The sequence below is a fragment of the Phoca vitulina genome, unplaced genomic scaffold, assembly GCF_004348235.1.
Source record: "Phoca vitulina isolate PV1807 unplaced genomic scaffold, GSC_HSeal_1.0 scaffold29, whole genome shotgun sequence".
In the NCBI taxonomy this organism is placed as follows: Eukaryota; Metazoa; Chordata; class Mammalia; order Carnivora; family Phocidae; genus Phoca; species Phoca vitulina.
Window position 1 is genome coordinate 13,186,274 of NW_022589732.1, and position 27,633 is coordinate 13,213,906.

At 34.9% G+C, this 27,633-nt stretch overlaps 1 protein-coding gene across 5 annotated transcripts in view; it reads right to left on the bottom strand.

Annotated features, from left to right (window-relative positions):
• Positions 1–27,633, bottom strand: part of MICU1 (mitochondrial calcium uptake 1) — a 238,976-nt gene that overhangs the window by 122,092 nt on the left and 89,251 nt on the right. For 3 of the 5 annotated variants that reach the window (XM_032423966.1, XM_032423964.1, XM_032423965.1), the window contains 2 exons: positions 19,629–19,672; positions 11,357–11,368 (listed from right to left, as the gene is read on the bottom strand). In XM_032423966.1, the coding sequence (XP_032279857.1) occupies positions 11,357–11,368; positions 19,629–19,672 (56 nt within the window). The remainder of the gene's footprint in view (positions 1–11,356; positions 11,369–19,628; positions 19,673–27,633) is intronic. The other 2 variants (XM_032423968.1, XM_032423967.1) reach the window with 1 other exon arrangement.

A 27,633-nucleotide genomic window follows, 5' to 3' on the forward strand; every position in this document is an offset into this window, starting at 1 on the left:
ATACTTTCCATGTTTTTGCAGGTTGGCTCTGTGTTGGGGATTCGCTCAATGCTTAGCCACTGTTTAAAAATCTGCCTTTGCCTTCATTTCTTGCTTGCATAGACTGCCTCTGCCTTCACTTCTTGCTTGCATAGAAGCTAAAAGGCAACCAGAAGTGAAAGCTTAGGGTCTGCAAAGGTTTCCTCTAAGTATTCATTCAGCTCTGGACATGCAAGGCCTTGCAGATTCCTCAGTATATGGGGGAGCACTTCAAAGTCCTTATTCTCTCGCTATCTCCAGCTGCAGCCTCTTCATTCCCAGGCTTTTTGGTTTGTTTGCTGCTTGTCTCGGGCTGCTGTGGCTAGTATATTTAACTTTAAATGCTTTGGACAAATGCCACTTGGGAGGCCACCCCAGTTCTAAGAAAGTTCCAATGTAGGCAAAACAAAGGCAAGCCCACAAGCTGATTCCTCATTGACCAGACAAGTCAATGCCCACATCCATTATTTTCCAAGAAGGTCTACACTGCTTACTCTGGCAGAAGCTGTACCAGGAATGGTTTATGGCTCCATTGTGCTGGTGAGTGGGGAAATAGTCATCAAGTAAGTAACGCCACAACTTTATCTTACCAAATTTCAGCATCTTCTTTCTTCTTTAAGCATTCCCCTTGTTGTTTAAAGTCTTTGATTACATTCCAGAGATCTGAAAAAGTTGATTGATAGTTTTTGCCAGCTTACCAACTGTCTTAGTGGAGAGATGTAGTTTTGGAGTTACCTACTCTGCCATTTTTTTTTTTAAATCTCTTTGCACTTTTTTGACCTTGAAAGATTTGAAAAGTGAATTATACTGAAGAATTATACTGAAGAATATCCCTCAACTTAAATTAGGCTGATGCTTCCTCATGATTACATTCTTATCTGTCTATTATAAACTATGAATTCATATTGGTATCTCTAATTTCACTCTAATACTATGGGGTACAATGTAGTCTTACCCCATACATACTTGTTATTCCCTTCTCCAACAGGGAGAAACCTGGTTCCCATTATCTTCAATATATTTACTTGGGCTTAGAATATACAGAAAGTAGTTTCACAATTGTTAATGATGTCTGCAAAAAACAAACACATCAACTAGAATTCAGTATCTGTTTCGTTTTAAATAAAATCTACTTTTGGTAGAATGCACAAATCTAATGATACAAAACAATGAGTTTTATAAATATATATCTGAGTAACCCACATCCCCATCAAGATATCGAACATTTCCACTGGAAACATTTCCAGTGTTTCTTTTATGCCCCTCCACATTTAATTCCCAACATATTTTTATACCATTGATTGGTTTTGCCTCTTCTACAAGTTCTTATAAATGGTATCACAAATGCATACTCTTTGGTGTACAGCTTCTTTAGTTCAGCATAATGTTGGAGAGAATCATTCATACCATATTTTTCAGTAGTTCATTCATTTTTATTGCAGAGAAAGAAGTCTATTAGTCATCAATAAAATAAAAGTGAAAGTATTTTATTTTTTAAAAGATTTTCTTTTTTAAAATTTATTTTATTTATTTGACAGAGAGACACACAGCAAGAGAGGCAAAACAAGCAAGGGGAGTGGGAGAGGGAGAAGCAGGCCCCCTGCAGAACAGGGAGCCCGAAGCGGGGCTCGATCCCAGGACCCTGGGATCATGACCTGAGCCAAACGCAGTTGCCTAATGAATGAGCCACCCAGGTGCCCCTAAAAGTGAAATTATTATAATTTGTGTATAATCATTATGCACACATATTATTCATTCCTTTATGGATAAACACAGGCTCCTTTCAGTTGTTGGCTATTTTGACTTTCCTCAAAGTTGCTGTACATTTTTCACTCATACCATCAATGTATGAGAGTTCCAGTCACTCCACATCATTGCCAACTTTTGTGTTGCCAGTCTTTTTCATTTTAGCCATTTGAGTGGGTACGTAGTAGGATCTCATTGTAGTTTTATTGTGCATTTCCTTGCTGGCCAATGTTGTTGAGCATTCTCTATTTATTGGAAATTATGTATTTGCAAAATCCAAGTCTTTTGCCCTTTTTAATTGGGGTTGTTTTGTTTTGTTTTTTATCACTATCATCGTATGTCCTGGATATGAGACTCTTTTCATGGAGCCTGACCTGGGTAGCCTAGTGATTCTTGCCTGCTATTATTCACATTCTTACGTAGACCTAGTTCCCTTCCACAATGAACCAGGGTTGGTCTGTATGACCAGCAGAAGACAGCTTAAGTCATAACGTCGGACTTCTGAGGCTAGGTCAGAAAAGGCATAAAAGGCACATTGCTCTGTTGGAGAGAAGCCAGCTGTCATTTGATAAGAACACTCAGGGGGTGCCTGGGTGGCTCAGATGGTTAGGCATCTGCCTTCGGATAAACACAGGCTCCTTTCAGTTGTTGGCTAATGATCCCAGGGTCCTGGGATCGAGCCCCGCATCTGCTTCTCCCTCTCCCTCTGCTGCTTCCCCTGCTTGTGCTTTCTCTCTCTGTCAAATAAATAAATAAAATCATTAAAAAAAAAAAAAAAGAAAGAAAGAAAAGAACACTCAGGCAGGACTGTGGAGAGCCTACAGGGAGAGGATCTGAGGCCTTCCAATAATAGTCAGTACCAGATATTTTAGTGGGCCACCTTAGAAATGAGCCTTCCATTCTCAGTCAAGCTAGATGGCTAAGGCTTTCGCCAACCTCTGACTGCAACCTCATGAAAAGCCTGAGTCAGAACCATCTAGACAAACTGCTCCCAAATTCCTTATTCACAGAAAGCATAAGTGACAAGAAATTATTATTGTTTTAAGCCACTAAGCTTTGGATTTATTACTCAGCAAAAGATAACAATATAGTCAAATACATGTATTAAAAATATTTGCTGCTAGTCTGTGGCATATAATTTCTATTTTATCTTAACAATGAAAAGTTTTAAATTTTCATTAAGTCTAATTGGTTTTTTTCCTTTATGGTTATTGCTTTTTATATGCTAATAACTTTTTGCCTCTCTTTAGTCCATTAAAATAGTCTCATATTTTCTTTTAGAAGCCTTATAGTCATAGATTTTACATTTAGGTCTACGATCTATTCCAAGTAAATTGTGTGTATAGTGAGGGAAGTGGTAGGGTTTATTTTTTAAAATATAGATATATAGTTGTTTCTATGTTGAAAACACCTTCCTTTCCCCATTTAATTATTTTGGCACCTTTGTTAAAAATTAATGTACTACATAAGTGTGGCTCCTTTTTCTATAATATTTGCTGATTTGAGCAGCCCATTTTCTTTTGAAGATCTTTTGATTGCTAACAAAGTGTATGACTATTTTCCAAAGTATAAGTGAACATGAAATGATCTGAATGGTTAAAAACGTAGCTTAAAACTCTGCATGAGATGCATCTAGGGTCAGAGTTTAGGCTTAGCCACCTCCACTATTAGACAGTTGTAAAGTGTGCAGAGATAATAAAGATGACATTGAACATACTTCAATTGTATACTGATTGAGAATTACTACTGGAACATATCTCCATAGGGGCTAAATAAAAATACCTTACAATTCTACTTTAGTTAGCGTGATTTTCTCCAGGAAGGCATCCTTCCTCTAATGCCTTACACAGAATATGTCCATGTTTGCAACCCTCAGTCCTCTAAAGGAGAAAATATTTCTGTTTGTGCAGCTGTATATGAGATCTCTGCTGAACTGAGTAGAGCGATAGGAAGAAGAGGCCAAAAGAAGGCCAAAGTGCTCCATATAAGAAAAAGTTGAAAACATCTGAAAGACAAGATATAGAAGGAAAAAGGACCCTAGAAAGGTGAAGAAAAAAAGAGAGGAAGGGACATATCAAAGTCAGGAAAAACGGAGGAAAGGGAAAGCATGTATGCACATATGTGTGCATGTGTTTAAGAGAAAGAACAGAGAATGTGCATGTCTTGCAAGAGCTCCTTAAAAATGAGAAAGATGTTTAAAGAGGATTTTTAAATTAGCCTGCTTTTCAGTGTGCCCTGTGCAATGTAATCTTCTAATTCTTTCTTAAAGGTCTACATTGTTCTTCCATGCTTCTGGAGTTGTGGTGGGGGTAGAAGGAGAGAGGGAGGGAAGTTACATGTATGTTTTTCAAGGCATCCACTTAAAGAGTGGTTCAGGTGCATTTAAGATTATACACCTATTAATTAACTCAAAGAATTTATAAGTGGGTTGAGTATCCACAACTCCAAAGACAATTTTCTTAAAAAAATTCACATTAATCAAAAACTGCCATAAAACTATCAAATCTGATCTCTCAAATTACTTAAAGCTAAGAGAAGAATCTAATAAATATATTAAAATTTGGGAGGAAATGAGAGTTACTACAAAATCAATTTTTAGACTATTTGGTTTTGTATGACTGCTTCTTAGCTGGTCTTTATAAATCAAAGGCCTGATTCTACCATAAATAATATCCTCAAACCAACTAGCCATAGTACACAGGGAATCTGTGAAAATATAGATATTTAAGTTTGATATTGAATAAAATTTTAAAATTCCCAAAGTATGGTGAAAATGGAAAATCTAGATTCAAGGAAGGAAACTAGAGGGAAGGTTTTGGGTTATTTTTTCTTACTCCAAAGTCTTATCAATGTTTAATTCTGCAAACTGAGAATGTCAAGTAAAATGTTTCTTCACTTAATCTTTTGAATAATGTTTAATCTTTGACTAAATTTTAAGTCATTTTTTTCCTAAGCAAATATCATTTATACACTTTAGGGATGAAATAGGGGCACAGTCCAAGGAAAACATAATCTTCCTTAGCAGATTGGTAATGTTCACTTTCTCTCACTATCTCAGAGGTATTTATATCTTTTGTTACTAATGAACATTTATATTATACTAATGAACATATATAATGAATTTTTACTAGGAAAATCTATCATAAATATTTGTATTTAATTCAATATAAGTAGGAAATTCAATGTAAATAATAAACATTAGACAAACTAAAAGGAAGAAATTTCTGTATAAAGAAGTCAAAAGAAGTAGAATATATTCCAAATCTATTGTAAGGCCATATAATGGGAGATTAAGTAATATATTAAAATGTAAGTTTAGCCAAAAAATTTATAGTAAGGGTCTAAGAGAAGCTTGTTTTCATCTTAAAGTTACTGAGGAAGGTTGTACCAATTCTTCAGTATATACGGTGAAATAGAACAATGGATATTTTAAAAAGAGATTGTAATTGCATATATCTTCCAGAGCATTATGCTATTTTATTTTATTACTGTTATTTTAAAATTAAAGTATAGTTGACATACAGTGTTCTATTACTTCCAGGTGTACAACACAGTGATTCAACAATTCTATATATCATATTTAGCACATCTTAAAAGTTCCATTTCAAACTCTAGTCAAATCACTTGAATCTCTGAAATTAAGGCTGAAATGCAGAAATGCAGATCAACTGATCAAAATTTACCGACAAATATTACTTCTTTTAAAGAACAAAATTATGCAAAATATTTCAAAGCAATGTGCTCACTGACTCAAGGGAAATTTAACTGTTTTACTATTCATTTATATGACCTACCCTAAGATCTTATGTTTTAAAATTTAAACCCTAACTAGACTCACTATCATAAAACATTCAAATTACTGAACTCAAGTAAAAACAAATAAATAAATAACCTCATAGGGTCTTGGTGCTGACCTCAACTCCATCATATCCTGAATCTTTTTATTTTTAGGTAAGCAAAAACACTTAATTAGAAACTTAAAGCAAATCATACCCTATACATGTGTAATTATTATACCTCTCAATGAGTCTAAAACAGAACTACTGGGGGCACCTAGGGTGGCTCAGTCAGTTAAGCACACAACTCTTGGTTTGGCTCAAGTCATGATCTCAGGGTCGTGAGATGGAGCCCCACACTGGGCTCCCCGCTCAGTGGGAGTCTGCTTCCTCTCTCTCTCTCTCTGCCCCTCTCCTGCTCATGCGTGCACCATGTTCGCTCTCTCTAATAAATAAATAAATCTTAAAAAAAAAAAAAACTGTTTTACCAGGATGTTTTTGTGCTAAAGCATCCACACTCTGGTTTCTGACCAATCACATAAACTTATATAACACTGCCATGGTTGCAGGTGCCATCAGGAGCCTTGGGACTGGGAATTCCAATCATGATTCAAATTCATTAATACCAACTGTGCTCAGTGAATCCTAACTTTAACAGGGTTGATCAAAATAGGGCCAATAATTTTGCCTTTTAAGACTCAACTGGATGAAGCCAAAGAGAAAAACCATATCTAGAAGTTTAATCTCATTATTTATTCTAGTTAAAACCCACTTTTCAATTCTGATGAAATTTCAATTTCAGTTAGAAATAAACTTCCTATCAAATAGTAGTTGAAGGACTATGCCAGCAAAATAGATGCTAATATATCATCTAGAACCTCAAATCATCTCTGGCTTATAGAAAAATCTGATAAAGAACACAGTTTTCCGGGGCGCCTGGGTGGCTTAGTCGTTAAGCGTCTGCCTTCGGCTCAGGTCATGATCTCAGGGTCCTGGGATCGAGCCCCACATCGGGCTCCCTGCTCGGTGGGAAGCCTGCTTCCCTCTCCCACTCCCCCTGCTTGTGTTCCCTCTCTCGCTGTCTCTCGCTCTCTGTCAAATAAATAAATAAAATCTTTAAAAAAAAAAAAAAAGAACACAGTTTTCCTACTTAAATTAAGATGTCATCCTTTATGAAACTGAGATAATTGGATTGTTTTAGTATTAATATTTCCCTAGATGACTGATATACATTTCAAAGTCTATCTAAATCCCTTAAGAAAATACTTGAGGTACTTCAAAAGCAAAGTAATGATAATAATACGCTTCTTCCAGAAAATGCAATTTTGACCTATTTCTACATGGGGTTGGGGTTGGGGCACGGAGGGGAAGAGTGTTAGAAATTTCGGCAATTTTCCCATGCAATTAATGCTCATACTTCATTATTTAGTTGGTGCATAGATGCCAAAGCCTTGGTAAGATATCCATCTTAAACAATCACACTATTCCCAATCAAACAGAAAATGTTGCACAGTTAAAATATGTATTCTTCCTCCCCCGTCCCATACCTGAACTTGCAGAAAGGTAGGAGTTGAGGATATGTCAGATAAAATTAAATTAAGAAGTTTCTAATTTAGAGTAGTTTAGGACTTCTCCTGACTCAGAGTTTGCAACCTTCTCAAAGGTAATAGAGCATTTGAGGCAGACAAACAGAAATGACTGTGCAACAAACTGTGGAAGGTGAATGCTTAAGATACTGTAAACTTCACGCGGCCAGAAAGCCATTCTCTTTTCAGTCCCAATTCTAACCACTTTAGCTCTGAGAACAACTCTAAATACCTATCATGCAAATGTTTTCCTACTTCATTAACTAGATGGCTATAGAGAAAATGGATACAAATGAAGATGCTTAAAAAAAGGGTGGCAGAAGATTTGATTAAAGCAATGATTAAAAATTTGTAAGTCTCCTGGAAAAACATTCACTTTAAGGAAGTGTAAACATTATTGAAGGGATTTCAGTCTTCAGTATCTGATAAGGTATTATCAAAACCTTAGAAGGGGAAAATTGTTAACTCTATTATTTCCTACCACATTATGCCTGCATACTTGCTTTGAAGCAGCTGTGGGTGGCAGAATCTATATTTTACCATTATTGATTATTCGCTACTTAAATCTAAGAACGTAATTTTGAACTTTGGCCACTCAATCAGTACTGAAAAGAAGTGTCATGGGTTCAGCAATAGTCTTGGTTTCAGTCACATGGGTTATAAAAGGCTTCCCTATTACTTCATGGAAAAACCATCTCACATACAAATTTTGAAAAGTCAGTCAATATAGCATCTCACTGTCTCCCATAAGGAAAAAATTATTACAAGAAAAAATCAGGGGTGCCTGGGTGGCTCAGTCGTTAAGCATCTGCCTTCGGCTCAGGTCATGATCCCACGGTCCTGGGATCGAGCCCCGCATCGGGCTCCCTGCTCTGTAGGAAGCCTGCTTCTCCCTCTCCCCCGCTTGTGTTCCCTCTCTCGCTGTGTTTCTCTCTGTCAAATAAATAAATAAAATCTTTAAAAAAAAAAAAAGAAAAAATCACATCATAAAAACAGAGTTTCACTCTGAGGATCACCAACCATTCTACACTGTTCTAGTAACTACCATCTCCCAGGAAGCCCTCTAGATGAAGAATTTTTAAATCAGCTTGAACTCTAACACTTATAGGTATCCCTTGAACACCACTGACCATTAAAGGTATATTAAAAATTTAAAAATTAGGGCCACCTGGGTGGCTCAGTCGTTAAGCGTCTGCCTTCGGCTCAGGTCATGATCCCAGGGTCCTGGAATCGAGCCCCACATCGGGCTCCCTGCTCCATGAGAAGCCTGCTTCTCCCTCTCCCACGCCCCCTGCTTGTGTTCCCTCTCTCGCTGTGTCTCTTTCTGTCAAATAAATAAGTAAAATCTTAAAAAAAAAAAAAAAAGAATTTAAAAATTATAGTTTGCATATTTCATTGTGGGCCCTGTGCTAAGCACTTGAATTACATACACTTCTTTAAGTCCTCACTGCAATCCTATGAGATAGGTAATACTACTATTTGCACTTTACAGATGAGAAAACTGAAGTTCAGAGAAATTAAATAAGTAGTGCAAGGTGACAATGCTATAAAATGGCAGGACAGGTCATGGTTTGACTCCAGAACCATTATATGTTATATTGTATCAAATGCAGAGAAATTACTTGCAACTTCTGAAATTGTTAATGGGGACTGAATATTTTCAGAGCGAAACAAGAGTTCACTATTGTAAAATATTAATCCTGGGGCTTTGCTTGTATCAGCTCAGTTATCTTGAAGAGGAAAGTCTAGTTAACAATGTAGGTGTACAATGTATTTTTATGTCTTGACTTGTTCAAATGCATATTTTAATCATTTTGAAAATGAGTATCAGTTCAAGAATGTAATGGCTCTTTATGCTCTTAATTAATAGATGTTAGACTAAACTGTAATTGGAAAAGCTTTTTATTTAAGTTTGGAATTTAAAAAAATGCATCATGGCAAAGACAAATATGCAAAGCAAAAGCTATTCTCACACTTTCTCTGCAATCAAAGATCATCAATAGATGTTTAGGCTAAGTTGAGAGCCCATTTTTACTGGAACAGGAGAAAAAAATGTTTTGAGTTACCTTTCACTTTGTGTAACCTCAAAACATGTTAGAGTATTTGCGCAAGGAAGTTATCTGGAACCAAGTCCTCCCATGTCAAAGTGAATTTCAAATCTTGTTTCATGATGGAAAAATGAAACATGAAGGTGTTAGAAATGTAATGTTTAGTCATGTTTATGCTTTCAAATCAACAATGATAAATCAAATGGGTAGTTGACCCCAAGTTCAAACAAAACAATCTAAAATAAAAATGTATTTAAAGACATATTAATAGATGTCTGAATATTTGGGGCAATCAAGTAAACTACACCCTCCTTGGGAGCACTTAATGATTATATTATCATTTCTTTTTTCAGCTTGAATCATCAAACGCATGAATTAAATCAACATATTTTAGTAGTGGTGGAACTCAGAGACTGGAAAGAGACATTATGAATACTCCTCACAGCAATATAATTATTTCACACCATTCATAAGCTGCATCTGAAGAACAGCTCTATGCTACCAGAAAAACAAAATGATTCCAGCCTTTCCACAGGCAATAGGAACTTAGCATGCAAAGGACAAATCCTTGTTAAGGAAGCAAGCAAGAAAGCCCTCTTCTATAAAGTAACTGCTCCCTGACCTTTGGAACCTTAAAGGATTTATACTAGTGTCACCAAAATGAGTGATATTTATAGTGATAGAGATAAACAATACCCCACTATCTAGTCTATGAAAAAAAAGTTTATTATTTTCAATACAAAAAGCTTATTCACAAGATATCCTTAATAATATAGTAAAACTTGATTTTGAATCCTTACTCAACAAAGGATATCACCTTCAAGAGTCAAAGTTTCAAGAAGACCAGTGCTCTTTTGTCAACTATGGTGGCTGATTACCCAATACTGCAGATTCCAGAGACTTCCAAGCACTTAACCAATTCCTACCTCTTTTCTCGTCTCATTCTCTAAAAGGGACAGCTATGTGAGGCAAGTCATTTTAAATTTTCAAGCCTTAAACCATACAACCATCAAAGGGAAGAAAGAGTTTTTAGATGCCTTCTACAAATTGTCCTGCCACAATTACAGAAGTAGAAGCAGCTTTCCTCAATCACAGGTATTAAGTACCTTATCTGATATACTCTCCTTAGCACTATGCTTACTAGTTGTGCCATAGCTATTCTAAAACAGAATCTCCAGGCTTAGAAACATTGATACCGGGATCATGGATAAATTATTCTCACATAATCATTCAAGTATTTGTTGGTTTGTTTCAGAATGCAATTAAAAACAGAAGTAAGATAATCAACTGTACCAATAACAGGATAATTGGTTTGGGATTTGGTAAGAAGACTACTAAAAATATATCCCATTTTTTAAAAAAAGGAAGCACAGGAAAAATGTTATATAAAAATAAAGAGCACACTGTGATCTCATTAATTATATCATTAACTATTTTAAAACAAAAGATATAATTTAGTTTAGTTTCTATTTCTATTAAGCAATACAAGAGTAATGTCTTTTAAAAAAATGAATAAATTTTAATAATTTATAAATTATAATTAACGAGTATAAGTCTTCAAAGATCTATTTAAAGAGTACTTCTCTTTTGCCAGATTACAACCTATATATTCTCTTTCATGATTTTCTTCATGTATTTGCTTGCTTTTCCAAGTTAAATTTGATTAGCTCAAAAAAGCAAACTAATGCAGTCTTTCTAAATGTTCCATTTGTTTCCTGTTAAGCCATTTTATTGAACAAAGTGCAACTAAACTTATCTGTATTTATCATGTAAGAAATTTCAAAACAAAAGAAAAGATTAATTTTCACTTGAAATTACTGCTGCCTCACTGTTCCTGCTAACAGTTAAACTGGGAACATGACATCCTAAGACTAGTTAAATGACCCAATTGACTGAGTATCCCTTATACAACTTAGTGGTAACACTTTCTTGACCTTTTGTGTGACACATAATGCTAAAACTTCCTTTTAAATCATGCTAGGTATTATATTCTCAAGGGCCAGGGCAGTGTTGGAATTGTCATATTAAAGATAAAATATGTTAGTTTAAAGTGACAGGAATTGAATCATTCTGAAAGGAGCAGGGGGAAGGACATGAGCATGCACTGAACCTTTGTCCCTGAAGCATTACTATGGATTTTGGAACATTAATTAATTTAAAGCACATGCTGCTGAGTCAGTACCTGCCAGAAATCCTGATCAGAAGATGAGAAAAAGAAAAAAAATGGACATCGTCTGATTACATGAACAAAAACTCCAAAATCAAACATACATATCACAAAGTATTATAACATATAAGGACGAATTTAGATCTGTAATAAACTCACTGAACACCTAGAAACAGGAAATGAGGAATACATAGAAATGTTTTATATATTATCTGCTAGGTACAATAAAACAAAAACCCCAACACCTCAATTCCTAACCTCCCCCAAATGAAACACACAATTGTAGAAAAACTTCATAATACTATAAAAAGAAAACACATGAGTAATAGTCTGTTTCTTACAGAAATGGGAAGGCAAACATTTCATTTTTTGTCATGGGAAGTCAAAGCATTTCTTTAATTAAGGTTTCCTATTAGGATGTCTCGTGGATATAATATTTTTAAACTTCATGACAAATTTGTTGCTTTACCATCCATAATAAAATACAGGCAACCAAACTCAGATGAGTTTAAAGGATTAGTAACTACTCGAAGAGTTCAGAATGACTACTTAGAAACAGGTCTCCTACAAAATTATGTTGCACTAAATGAATTACTATTCACATTAGTGATAAAAAGCCAGCCATCATGGAGGATGGCATTTGATTAAGCAGTGTAGGTTAGCTGATTTAGCTGGGTACACCACTCCAAAGTATCTTCATATATCAAATGGGTTTAAAGATTTTTTTTTCAACAAATGAACTTCACTGTGAAATAAAATTCAACCCAAACTTACCATACTTCTCAAAACAAGCTTAGCAGAGTGATAAAAGTTCTTGACTGAGAAATATATGCTATTAGCAATTTACAAACCTAAAGCTGGGATTGATGTGACAGAGGCCCAGAGGATTTTACAACACATGGGTGAGATGAATCACTGCGAATGAAGGATAGCTCAGATGTGAGAAAACAAACCAGAGGTCTCTCTTTAGCTCATGGACTACCTATTTAATCCCAGCCAATTGCTCCTTACAGAGAGCCCAAGGAGATTTTTACAGCTGATTTAACTGGCATGGAGAGAGCAATTAGGCAGAGGAGATGCTATTCTGTAGCATTTCATACAAACCAAGAGGATAATATATATGACAGCAGCTAACTCCTTTTATAAATTGAGTAAAGGGCTCAAAGTCATGGAAAGTAGCTATAATTTGTAGAGCCAGATACTTTACCACATTGTCCTGATTTTACTGAGAAGGTGATACTCAGAGAGGTTAAATGGTCTCTTGCCCAAGGTTACCTATCAAGTATGTAGAGAGCCCATTTATGAATATAGAATTGTCATATCCAAAGTCACACTCTTCATCCTGTGCTATTACATACTAAGAAGTACAGCAATCCATAATGTTGTATTTTTCCTACTCAAGGTCAGCATACTTACAACATCTACTAATTATTTACACAGAGCTATCAAATACTTAGATGCTCAAAATGGAAATCTCTTGGAAAATATTTCAGACACCAAAGCCAGATTTTCTTAGGGCTGTGGTGTGTTACAAAAGAGCTAAATTTGCTAATTTGTAAGAAGAGAGAAAATTGAGAAAATGGCTTAAAAATAATTTAGAGAACTATGGATGCAAAAGAAGAAAGATGAACAAACAGCCTAAAAGTACAACAGAAAACTGCAACAGGTGTCAAAGGATTTCTTGAAATGCTGAATCAGAATGTTAAGTTCCTTGGTAATGCAATTACATTCTAAACTTTTGCTTGTTTAAAGACTCACTATAGTAAGTGGCCCTATTCAAATGATGCTACATTTAACACACAACCAATCAATATTTGAGAGTAAGTTTCGTCTGTAATAGAAATATTATTTTCTCTAATATCTTGATGACAATGAGCCAAGATGCAATTTTTCAAATACAGATGACAGTGCACACTTTAAGAGATCGTTTCAATAAAAAGAAAAGACACTGCATTTTTCAAAATGCTCAATAGTGTTCATGGCATATGAGAACATAATGGAGCAAATAAAAATGAAGCTGAAATTCTGATTCCTAAATTTAAGTATTAAAATTTATATACTCCTTATATTTTCTTTCTTTAAAAACACTATGTGGGTTCTCAGGTTAATAGGAGTTTCTAGTTGTACTTTATCAAAGCAGAAAAAATTAACTTCAACATGCTTAGCAAAAAGAAAGTGAAATATCAAGGGTTTTTTGTTTTGTTTTTTTTTTTGCACAAATGGCATTAAGTTAGTATTAAAATAGCTACTTGACTAGAGAAATTTCTATTTACAAATAGATCATATAGACAAATTGCTTAGATATATGAATAAGATACCCCAGTGCTTAAGACTGAACTCTGAAGCCAGACTACGAATTTGGAATCATGCCTCTACTACCTACTAGCTTATATGATCTAATGTTAAAAAAAAAAATTATTATGTAGTTTCTTATTTGTAAAATGATGATAAAAGTAGTAAGCTATCTAAAAGAGTGGCTGTGTGGATTAAATGAGTTATATGTAAGAACTTAAAACAGTGTGTAGGGGTGACTGGCTGACTCAGTCCACACAGCATGCGACTCTTGATCTTGGGTCGTGAGTTCAAGCCCCACATTGCACGTGAAACCAAAACCAGAAAACAAAAATAGAGTGTAGCATGTGATAAATACTCAAAAAGCTTCAACTATTCTTTTTCGTATAGTTATTATTAGTAATAATTCCTGCAAGAGACAAATAGAGTCAAGTATTTTTCATTTAGACAGTTTACTTTAAATTGCAAAAATAAACAACTGACAACTAATGAGTGAATATATTAATGTGGTTTTTAAAATGGGCTAAATCTTCAGCCCTAAAATAAATATGTGAATATGAAATACTTGTGGAGAACTTCAGGCTTCCAGGAATTACAGGATCCCTGCTATCTGAAAGTCTGCTTTATACCACTTCTCTTTCACGAAAGACCTATGCTGGTACCTGTTTTTGCTAACTGAAAAAAATCCAAAGAGGATTTTTGCTTTTATGAAAATGGTAATAGTTTCTTTGCTTTATGCTGTTTCAGCTTAATGAAAGCTTCCATAGGAATGCTCTAATTTTAGACAGTGGGGGAAATCTGTGCATTCTCTTGGAATCTGCTACACTTTTTTTAAATAAAAAATTTCCCTATTATAAAAGTAAGACAACACAGGTGATATACTCTATTGTAAAGATGGGATTGGTAGGGCAAATAAAAACATAAAAACATGGTGAAAAAAATCACATAATTCTGTCTATATATTTGTATTTATTAATAGAAAAACCTGAAGAAATATATCAATTCACCAAGAATTTAGACTTGACTTAGGTTCATCTTTGGAAACCAAAAGAGAGAAAGAGAGATGTGCCTAGTGAACAATGCAGAATTCCCATAACATCATAACCTGCTATATAAATGTGAGCAGAATTAAAACAGTTCAAATAAATGTGAAGATTCATCAAACTCTTGTCCCATGGAGCTTTCAGTCCCTCCCCTCTCCTAATTTACATTTCCTTGATCTACAATAAATTTCACATTACTATGCATGTCAAGAAGTAATATTATACTTGCCCTTATTCCACACTAAGATCTTATCTTTGATATAAAGTAAATAAACAACTTAAGTAAAGCATTAAGAGTATTATGTTATAGGGGAAAATGCTCACATTTCCCTTGGGGAACCAAGACTTTCCCCTAAGCAGAATATCATTTTAAAGTTCATTTATCAATATTTTTTTAAAGAACTCTTATCTAGTAAGCAATTAAAAGCCTTTGGTTATATTAAAGCTTTGATTTTTAACTATGGCTGCCATTTTTTTTTCTGCTGATAACTTTTTCTGTTATAAACACTGTAATCAGTTCTTCCTTTTCTAGGCTTTGACCATACTTTTATCTCTTTCACCTGAATGTCATTTTGGGGGGGGAGGGGGGGGGAAACAATGTCATTTTAATTTGATGTAAAATATTTTTTCTGTTTCACATGTACAAATATTCTTGTAGGTATCATAAAAGAGAGGAATAAAACACACATTAACTCTTTCTTCCAAACTGGAGAGATTCTAAGGATACTGTAAATACAAATAACGAAAAATGCAGTCCAGAGGGATGCTTTCTGAAATGTTCAGGGAGTGGTTGGGGGAAAAGGGAATTTGATAGGGAAGGAAGAATTAAAAAAACTATCTTCTGAAAAAGAAATACATGGTAAAATGATAACAATGAACAATTTACTTTCAATGGGCAATTCATTGTTACTTGACAAAGAGTATGAGCTTCACAAAGTTTTTAGAAGAGAGAAGAGAATTATGTCAAAACTCTGGAACATAGGTATTCCTTGCTTAAGAAACAATTTTACCTAGACCATGCAGTTTTCTACTGTAACTTAAAAAAAAAAAAAATGGTGGTGTCTGGTCCAGAGAGGGTTATCTATCACATACAACAGGAACAGAAAATCCAAAACAATTTCTATCTTTGATATGCTGAGGGAAAAAAGGGAGGGCTAAGAGAAACAGGAAAATAAAGGGTATAACCACTTGAGATAAGCCACACCAATAAAAAACAGCAACTAAATCATTAAAGGAAAGAAATATTTGATGATTATATAATATAAAGGCTCCATTTAGAAATGATGCTTTATTTTATAGACCAGTTATTATGTGATTAAAAAATTAAACCAGAAAAATATAGCTTTTATTAAAGAAATAACCCAAACTTCATGAAGTAACTACATTAACAAGTCATAAGCAGAATGCATGGACATTGCAGGGGGAGGGTGCATTTTTAAAAAAATCTATGATATATTACACTAAAACAAAAGCCAGACTATATTTTGTATTTCCATCTGTATAATAGTGCTAGTACACTGTAGTGATATTCAAATATCCTTTAAGAGAAAAATCTGAACTTTCAAGCTCTGAGTTTTTGAACTTTAAAGACCCAGTCTGAATGTCTTTTAAAGTATCACCTATCTACAAAGCATTTTCTTAAAGTGAAGGTACACTATCACTTCTTTATATAAGGCCTGTGTTAGCAGATAGTTCTGAAATGCATAAAAGATGCAAGTGCCAATAATAATGTATTTCATGACTTTTCTACAAAGGAAATTGCTACTAAGAGTAAAGGATTAGTGTACATTAACACTAGGTAGTGATGGGCTCTGGAAAATGATCCTCCCCCAAATTCAAAAGCTGCTTAATCAAATTCAGTTTCACTATCAGTTGAAACAGGAATGTTTCATTTACTTAAGAGCATTTTCTAGTCAAACAAAAGAAGAGAGAAGATGATAGGCACCAAAACAAGAAATAATTGTCCAATTATTTCTCAGTATCAGTTGGGCCTTCTTTTCTACTTTGCATTTAGAGGTTGTATGAAATTCAAACACAAATGAGAAAACTCCGCAAAATGATACTATTTCTACATTTGTTCTTGCTTTCAATGACAAAAAGGCTAAAGTGCAATTCAATTAAAAGACAATAAAATAAGGCAGTGTTACCTACTGGTCAAATGATACACTTTATTACATGGTGTGTTAAAAGTTAAAACAATGGGGGGGATAAGAAGATGGGAGTAAATCTCTAAGTAGTTCATAACTAGTTTATCTTTCAAGTTAAAACAAGAGAAAGAAAATGACCCATTTAAAAATCAAAGCAAGTTTAAAAGGAAATTCCTCTAGGGTATTAGTTTTGGACTAAATTTCTGGCCATCTTGCATAAAATGTACTATAATTACTACACAAATCTGTTTTTTCAAGAGGAAATTGTCTTAGGATTTATACACTCTGGAAGCTGCTACTTAAGAATTAAGATATTCTGACTGAGAGAAAGAGAGACATGAAGATCTAAAGGAAAATAATAAGATCAGTTGAATAAGCATTGATGATCCTTATTACAAATATCACAAATACATGGCAAAAATCCCTGGAAAAACTTCTAAACTGATAAAACCCTAATGAATGTTGTATACCTCATTATACAAGGTTTAAAAACAGCACAGAAACTACTTTCTTAAACTTCATATGAAATAAAAGACTATTCATAAAGACATAAACTAGAGGTGAACTTAGTTTAAAAATCCTATTTAAGAACCATAACCTTCAGGATATATTTGATGGAAATTAATACAGTACTTAAATGAAGTACTTGGCAAAGGGATTAAATATGCATATCATAACGTGGATGAAAGAAAAATCCATGCACTCTTTGCTAGGGGACAAGCTGGCTGGCTCAGTTCTACACTACCCCTATGTGAGTCTGCCATTCCTCTATTCTCTTGCAGAACCTGTTCCCCTGGTCAACTTTCATATGCCTGAATTTCATACGAGTCATACTTTGAACCATTATACGTTGAGATCCCTAAATCCTGCTTTCCTACTCCCATTTCAGAGCCCAAACATTTGCACTACAATCTGTCATAAAGTCTGCCTTCTAAACAAAGTACTGCCGTTTTCATCTCTACAGCAAGGCGGGCACTCAAATACTTATAATGTCTTACTGCAGTTTACTTTTGTTATTTTATAAAAATAAGTGAAAACAGAAAAATGCAAATGATACTAATGGGAGGAAATATAGAGCTCATAAACTGAATATGATTGAAACAAAGGTGGAGCTCACCGGTCATGCCCAGAGCTGCAAATTTTTAGCCTCAAGTGGACAGTTAGGGGCTGAAATGAAAAATTTAAGGAGCATTTGTGAAACATGGGTAACCATTAGGGATTTTATATTTGGGAGACCTCTAGGAATGGAAATTCTCCTATAACATGTAAATTTGCTGTTCAACTTGCACATATTCAACTTCCTTACATGTTTTCAGATTTACATATATATAAATATAATAGAGGATAGAAATCTCATACTACTCTGAATTCCTTCAGTGACCAAAAACTGTGATTTGTTAGACTGATTTTGCTATAACATATTACTGACTTAATGAGCCATATCTCCAAAGAATATGTGATTGATTAGTTGATTTTTCCAAGTCATCAAATGTTTATTGGTCCCCTCCTGTATGGCAGACATATGCTGGACTCTGAGTGACACAAAGACAGATAAAACAGGGGCCTGATTTGCCAGAGATTCTGAAATAAGACCCTGACATCAGTGCCTGAAATAACCTTCACATGGATATGGTACTTGATTATACATGAGGCAGAGACAACCAAGGATCAAAGGTGTGGCTGTCCCAAAGCAGAGCCAGCTCTGAACCTGTCTCCTAACATTCTAGTTCAATGCTGTTTTTGATCATTTTTTCTTTTAGAATATGTGACTTTAAAAAGAGCATACCCAGATGAAGGCAATGGGCCATATGAATGGGAAAGGCAATTGTTAGGCTGGAAGCCTTGACTGAGATCGCTCAGCTCTTAAGGTGGCCACTCGTTCTTTCCACCTGTGCAAAAGATCTTCCCATTTATATCTTCACCTTATGAGTACATAGAGTTTTATATAATGATGCAGGATCGACATATTCCTGCAAGATCAGCTTCTACTAACCCTGACCTCCACCCATTTAGACCCCTCTTGTGATCCTGCCTTTTCCAGCCACTGCATGATTTTCCTTCTGATTTCCTTCTCTTTAAGCTTTGTAGAGCCATCCCGGGCTCTCTCTTCTTTCTGATGTGCTTTCTTCCTCCTCTGTAAAATTGACCTTTTACTTTTCTTTCTGACCCTGTGTAATACTTTCTTTTTCTTTTTGTAGAGCTCAGCCTGAAAGGGAAAAACATGTTTAACTGACGGCTTTGAGATGATAAAATTGAAAGTTTCATTTTCTATACTTAAGAACAATTAATTATGTGATTTATTTGTGCATAAAATAAAGAACTGAAAGAAAGTATAATGCAAATGCATATGCAAATTTGGGGTGGCCTTCATAATTATTATAAAAGCACCAGTAAAGACTTCTATAATTTTCTAGTTAGGATTACTGCTATAGAGTGTCAAAGTCTGAGGAAGGTCAAATCAAATAAGTGTTTTTATAAGAAATGCAAATGTAATATTGGGGGCTTGTTAAGCTTTATGATGGCAATTGAATTAAAATGCAAATGTCAACATACACCGAATTAGTCCTTACTATATATAGCAGGCTACCCACTAGTGTTACCTTATATGGAAAAATGTAGAAAAACCTGCCTGATTTTTTCGGTAGAAGCATCTGAAGGCACTTATAGGCCTTCCAACCTAAGAAACATGCTCTTTTGACAAGAAGAACAGGCATTAAGAAATTTCTCACAAATAATTCTAGAGGAACTTTAAAATCTTCTTAGTAAACAACAGGATATATATATTAGGTGTCACAGCTCGCTCACCTTTCCATCAAAGCGTTTTATTGTATATTGATCTAGACCCAAGTCTGTAAAAGAGAAAAAAAAAAAAACAGTATTTAGTCAATGATCATAACTCAAATAAAACATGAAATGACAGCTCTCTGTCATTTCCAGTTATTCAATTAAATATACTAGATGGTTTAGCCACAACATTATTCAAAGGTTATGGGAATGAAAAATTTTTCCACTTTTGGATTCACAGTGTCAGTGCTAAACGATCTAACCTTTATTTTACATACAAGAAAGTTGAGGCTCTGAGAAGATAAAGAGGATAAAAACTCATGTGCAAATCTGTTCAACAGTAGAGCTAAACTAGAACCTGGACTCTTTCAAGGGTGGGCTGTTTTCATTATATCAATGTGCTATATTACCTTTAAATAAGGTGAAGGATATTAGTTTAATCTGAATGCATAATAACTTTTTTTAGTATCAAGTTAAAGAGAGAATAGTTAATATCAAATAAATTTTGCAATACACCTAAACAAATACAACAGACCATCCTAATATTACCTTTTAAAGTAGGGTTAAGTAACAAATATTTTCTCTGCGAATACCTAGCATCTAATTCTAAGCACTGTGAAAGATATAAGTAATTAAGTATCCTTGAGGGCAGGGATTATTTTGTCTTTGACTACTGCTTTCTCCTGGCCCTTGGCATAGTGCTTGATCAATAAATACTTATAAAAAAGTTAACGAGTAAGATATAACCCCGGCCCTGAAGAGTCACAATTTAGTTAGAAAGGCATACACATATAATAATTAACACTACAAGGGAGCATATAACTAGTTCAATAAAGTGGTGCTTTGGGAGGTTTTAGAGTGGAGAAATCAGTTCATAATTACACTTACTTTTCTTGCATAATTACTCAGTTCTTTTCTTTTGGTTCTCACTGCATTCATGCTAGTTCAGGCCCTTATCTCATTACATTCACAGTATTACAACGATCAGATTATCTTCCTAGAGGAAGCTTTTTGCATTTCTGCTTCTACACATTTAGTTACATATTTTCCTTATCTAAAATGTGCTTCACTTCTAGCAGCCTGCCCTGAACAAAATAAACCACTGACTGCAAAACAAAGAGGTAAGTTCAGGAAACAGAAGGAAATTTAAAACAAAACGAAACAAAACAAAAAACCAAATCTGATTTGAAACCTCACATATATTCAAGAAGACAGCACAGTCATAAAGGCAGAACACACTTTTTTTTTTTTTTTTAAAGATTTTATTTATTTATTTGACAGAGAGACACGAGAGAGGGAACACAAGCAGTGGGAGTGGGAGAGGGAGAAGCAGGCTTCCCGCGGAGCAGGGAACCCGATGTGGGGCTCGATCCCAGCGCCCTGGGATCATGACCTGAGCCGAAGGCAGCCGCTTAACGACTGAGCCACCCAGGCGCCCCAGGCAGAACACACTTCTATGACAAAAGAACAGAGAAGAAAGAGTTGTAGACAACTATGTTTGCTTATCTCCTCCTATTTTTTTTAAGTTTTATTTATTTAAGTAATCTCTACACCCAACGTGGGGCTCGAACTCACGACCCTAGATCAAGAGTCACATGCCCCTTTGAGCCCCTATCTCACCCTATTTTTTAATAAACCGTCAAAAGGTTAGGATAAGGTTTCCTCCGAGGACCACTGCAAAAAAGACAACAGAATGGAAAATAGAAAATAGAAGAGAGAATTATAGAAAAACAGAGACTTAATACTAGAGGTCTATCTAATATCATACAAGACCTTTTCTCATTCAGAAATAGCAAAGAAATTTTTTACAAAAGAAAAAAAATAGGGAGGAAATAATCCAAAAATATTAGTACAGGGGCACCTGGATGGCTCAGTTGTTAAGCGTCTGCCTTCGGCTCAGGTCATGATCCCACAGTCCTGGGATCAAGCCCTGCATTGGGCTCCCTGCTCCGCAGGAAGCCTGCTTCTCCTCCCACTCCCCCCCTGCTTGTGTTCCCTCTCTCACTGTGTCTCTCTCTGTCAAATAAATAAATAAAATCTTAAAAAAAAAAAATATTAGTAGAAAATTTCCCAGAGCTGAAGAGCAACACAAGCTAGGGCTTACCAAGTGTTCTAATAAGCAAAATGAACAAGAACTGTGTACAATTCAGTATATGCTTATGAAATTTCAGAATACCAAGAATAAGAAAATCCTAAGACTTTCCAGAAAAAACCTTGGTCCTTTATAAAAGAATGAGAATCAGACTAGAATCAGGTATCTCATGAGTAAACTTGGTACATCAACTAAGGGAAATACATGCTTACTAGTAATTAGAGTAGTCCTAAAAGTCCACTGTCCAAAAGAAATATAATGTGAGCAACAAATGTGAACCATATGTATAATTTAAAATTTTCTAACAGTTAATAAATTTAATTATTCTTAAAATAATCAAAAGAAACCAGTAAAATTAATTTTAATATAATTTATTTAACAAAATATATTCAAAATAGCATCATTTCAATGTGTAATCAATATAAAAATTATTAATGAGATATTTTAACCTTTTCATGCTAAGTTTTCAAAATCTGTTGTGTATTTTACAATTATTGCACATCTCAATTCAAACTAGCCACATTTCAAATTATTAGAGTAATACCTAAAAGAACTAAAAAGTTAACTTAAAACTTCAAAAGTGGTAGCTTATGTGACATGGAATCGGAGGGTGGCGAAGATGGAACAGATTTGTGTTTTCACTGAATGCTCTTTGTTATAGTTTGGAAAATATTTTACCATGTACCTTTGCAAAAAATAAAAAAAGGAGGGGCATGTAAGGACAACTTGGCACACACTGAGAATTCCTGTCATTTATAAGCAAATACAGATATAAAATAGGCCAAGAGATTAATACTTTTAAGATGAAAAAAATGATTATTTCATCTTACTATATTTAGATTTCTTTACCTGTCAAATGAAGCAGATGGTCAGATTAGATCAGTTCTTAACATGACTGGGGTGGATGTAGTATGGGAAATGTGGATGGATGAAATAATTCAAGCTATTCTTACTCACTACTCCTCTAGAGCTTCTATTAGGTCCAATTACTGGGAGGAGGGAGAGTATGGAGAAGGAAGGGGAAAACACAGACTGTGTAGTATGAAAATGATACTCAAGTGACTCCCCTATAACATGGTTCCCTTCCATTTCTCCACCTCTGCTCTTTGGGTCCATGCTTAGAAACACTGGACATTATGCTGTTTTCCTTAAGGTGCTTCCTATGACTCTTAAACTTTTATCCAAAGAAATTTCGAAGTCATTAAATGCTCCTAGTGTGATGTAAACACTATCTTATTGTTGTTATTAATGAGAAAGCTGAAGCTCAGAAAGATTAAATGAATGTTTTCTGATTTTGTCTAAAAACCTTTTAATTGTGGCAGTTAGCTCTCTTCTTGAGCCCACACCAAAAATAATATAAATGTGCAGAAATACTGTAAGAATACTCTCAGTAGGGTGCCTGGGTGGCTCAATTGGTTAAGCATCTGCCTTCGGCTCAGGTCATAATCCCAGGGTCCTGGGATCGAGCTCTGCATCAGGCTCCCTACTTGGTAGGGAGTCTGCATCTCCCGCTGCGCTCCCCCCCCCCCCCCGCCTATCCTCGCTCGCTCTCTCTCAAAAATAAATAAATAAATAAATAAATAAATAAATAAATAAATAAATAAAAGAACACTCTCAGTTTAAGCTTCATAATGAACATTTAAAAGACTTGTTTTATTTTTTTATGCTTTTAATTTAAATTCAACTAATTAACATGTAATTATTATTAGTTTCAGAGGTAGAGGTCAGTGATTCATCAGTCTTATATAATACCCAGTGCTCATTATATCACGTGCCCTCCTTAATGTCCATCACCCAGTTACCCCAACCTTCCACCCCCCTCCCCTCCAGCACCCTCAATTTGTTTCCTATGATTAAGAGTCTCATGGTTTGTCTCTCTCTCTGATTTCATTTTGTTTTACTTTTTCCTCTTCCTCTATGATCCTGTTTTGTTTCTTAAATTCCACATACTAGTGACATCATATGATAATTGTCTTTCTCTGATTGACTTACTTTGTTTACATAATACCCTCTAGTTCCATCCATGTCGTTGCAAATGGCAAAATTTCATTTTTTTGATGGCTGAGTGTATTCCAATTTTTTTTTTAAGATTTTATTTATTTATTTATTTGACAGAGAGAGACAGAGAGAGAGAACACAAGCAAGGGGAGCAGCAGACAATGGAGAGGGAGAAGCAGGCTTCCCGCCGAGCAGGGAGCCCAGTGTGGGGCTCGATCCCAGGACCCTGGGATCATGACTGGAGCCGAAGGCAGACGCTTAATGACTGAGCCACCCAGGTACCCCTAAATGATTATATTTTTCAGTAATACAAGCTAATATAGGACAGGAAAAAAAAGGTATAGCTCTAATTCAATAGATGTGACATACTGTACTATAGTAACTTGGTTTTATCTTCTGTCTTAATAATCATTGTAATAAGTTACTATTTATTGAGCATTTTTATAGGTATTATACTACATGCTTTCCATATCATTTAATTTTCACAACCCTACAAATTAGTTGCTATTATCTCAATTTTATAAATGAGAATATTAGTATACAGAGATATTAAATAATTTGCCTAAGATCACACATGTACATTTCTTTCTTCTAATCATCTTCATTCATTTTTGTTAACTCCTTCTTAAATTCCTTTGGTAGCTATTCTGCCTGTCTCCTAAATATATGTACTTTTTAGAATTTCCTCCTTAGACACCAACTCTTCTCACTTTATGCTGTCTTCCGCAATTTCATTACAGTTTAAAGATGCCTAGTAAATCCAAAACAAGGTACACTAAAAAAAAAAAAAAAAAAAATCAAACTGCCTAAAGCCAAAGACAAAGAAAAAAATCTCTGTAGCAGCCAGTTTAAAGTGCTGAAAGAATTTCAACCCAGAATTCTTTAGTGAAAATATTCTTCAAGAATGAGGACAAAATAAAAATGTTCTCAGATGAAGGTAAACCAAGAATTCACCACCAGCAGACCTGCTCTAAAACACATTCTATCCTTCAAGGGGGAAGGAAATGATGCGAAAGGGAAATTTGGAATTTAAGAGATAAAGAAAGAACAACAGAAACGGTTAACATTTAGATATGTATAACAGACTATTTTCTCCTCTTTAGCTCTTTATTTATGACAGGTGAAAGGAAACTTGAAAACAATGTCTGGTGGCATTTTCAATGTATGTAGTTGTTATACATGTGACATTATACCATAAATTGGAGAAGAACCTATATAGTGGTAAGATATCTATATTCTACTTGAAGCAGTAAATAAAAATTCTTCGTAAACTATGAAAAGTTAATTAGGTACGTTATAATATACAGAATATAATATTATGTTATAATCTCTACAGCAACCACTAAATTTAATATATACAGAGAAATACAGGCAAAAACCACAAAGTAAAAAATATTAAAAAGTCTTTGAATAATCTGAAAAGAAGGCAAGGAGTAAAAGAAGAACGTAAAAAAAGAGAAAACAAGGGGTCCCTGGGTGGCTCAGTCGTTAAGCGTCTGCCTTCGGCTCAGGTCATGATCCCAGAGTCCTGGGATCGAGCCCCGCATCAGGCTCCCTGCTTGGCGGGAAGCCTGCTTCTCCCTCTCCCACTCCCCCTGCTTGTGTTCCCTCTCTCGCTGTGTCTCTCTCTGTCAAATAAATAAATAAACTCTTTAAAAAAAAAAACAACCAAATAATAAAATGGTAGACCTAAATCCAAACATATCAAAAATTACATTAAATACAAATCCTCTAAACACATTAATTAAAAGGTGGAAACTATGATATTGGATAAAAAATAAGATCCAATTATATGTTGTCCACAGGAAACCCATTTTAAAGATACAGCTATATTTAGGTAAATTAAAAGTAATAGGATGGAGGGATGCCTGAGTGGTTCAGTCGGTTAAGCATCCGACTTGATTTCAGCTCAGGTCATGATCTCAGGGTTATGAGACTGAGCCCTGTGTTGGGCTTGCAGTAGGTGTGGAGCCTGCTTAAGATTCTCTCTCTCCCCACCCGAAATCAATCAATCATCAACCAACCAGTCTCTCTCTCTGGCCCTCCCCACCCAAAATAAACACATAAGGTGATAGGATGGAAAAAGATAAAATATGAAAAATGAATCAAAATAAAGAGTGGCTACATAAATATGAGACCAGGTAGACTTCAGAGCAAAAAAATATTAGCATAAAGGTTAGTTACATAATGATAAGAGAGTCAATTCATGAAGAAGACAGAATAATACATTTTAAACATGTATGCACCTAATAGGAGTTTCAAAATATTTGAAGCAAAAACTGAAAGAACTAAAAGGATGACAGACAAACCCACATTTAAAGTTGATCAACACCCTTCTCGCAATAACTGTCAGAGAAAGTAGACAGATAATCAGTAGGAAATATAAGATACTAAGCATATCACTGGTTGCCTGGGACCTAGGAGATAGGAAAAAAACAGAAAGGAAGAATTACAGATGGGTATGAAGAAACTTTTGGGGATGATAAGTATGTTCATTATATTGACTGTGCTGATGATGGATGGCTTCACTAGTACATACATGTAACTAGTATGTCAAAACTCATCACTTTAAATATGTGCTATATATTCTATGTTAATTACATCTCAATAAAGTAGTTAAAAAGAGATAGTACAAACCATCAAGGAAATGATGGTTATCACTGAAAATATTGGCAATTTCTGTATACGAAAAATTACCATAAACAAAATAAAAAGACAGGCCATTGACTAGAAGTTAGCTGCAATTTTTTATGACAGCTTTCAACAGAGAATACATAAAGGACTTTTACTAATTCCCCCCTCCCCCCCAAAAAAAACAAATAGAAAAGTGAGCAAAGAAGATAGAGAATTAATAGAAATGGCAATATAAGTAGCCAATAAACATTCAGAAATGATAAGCCTCACTAGCTGCTAGTGAAATGCAAAGTAAACCACAAAGATAAATAATTCATTCCAATCAGTTTGTTAAAAAACTAAGTCTGACAATACCAAGTGTTAACAGGAATGCAGAAGAGAAAGCTTAAACATTCTTGGAGAATATGTAAATTATTACATCTATTCTGGAAACCAGGTTGGCAATGTCTAGCAAATCGGAAGAGGAATGGCCTACAGGCCAGCAAGCCTACTCCCAGATATATGTTGAAAATAACTTCTTGCAAATATGTACCACGGCAATAATGGAAGAAGGTTCACTGTAGTACAGTTTGTAATAGTAAAAACACTGGCATATTATAGTTTTCAAATATTCACTTTCTTTCCCTTGACCACCATGGAAAATTCCTTGAGTTTGGGCTCAGCCACATGACTTGCATTGGCCAACAGGGTATTAGCAGTATGACATCACAGATCCTCAAAATGGACTTCTGAGGTTGGCTTGCTTTCTTGTACCTCTGCCAATACTATGAGAAGAATATATTCTGAGTAGCCCAGTGGTCTAAAAAAGATGAGAAACATATAGAGCAGCTTGACAAATCTCCTGACAAAACCATGAAGCAGAGCTGCCCTTGCCTGGATTAGCCAAACCTGAGCCTATCTACAGAGGAAGGCCAGCTGAGATCAGCGGAGTACACCTCACATGACCTGCAGATGCATAAACTAGATAAGGGCTCATTGCTTTATGCCCTTTATGTGGTTGGTTGTTACACAGCAACAAATGACTAATAAAATTGGAAACAAGTTCCATCTACATGAACATGGATAAATTAAATACTGACATATTTATGCAAATGATAAACACAATTATACAGCAGTGAAAATAAGAGAACAACAGCTACCTGGATCAACAAATATACAAACATGCATATATAAATATATATTTTACATATTAAAAAACAGGGGAAATGTAGCAGCCAGAATAGGCTAGGTCATGCTGCAGTAATAATCTTAAAATTTCAGTGGCTTACAATAAGGAAGACTTATATATTGTTTATGCTACAT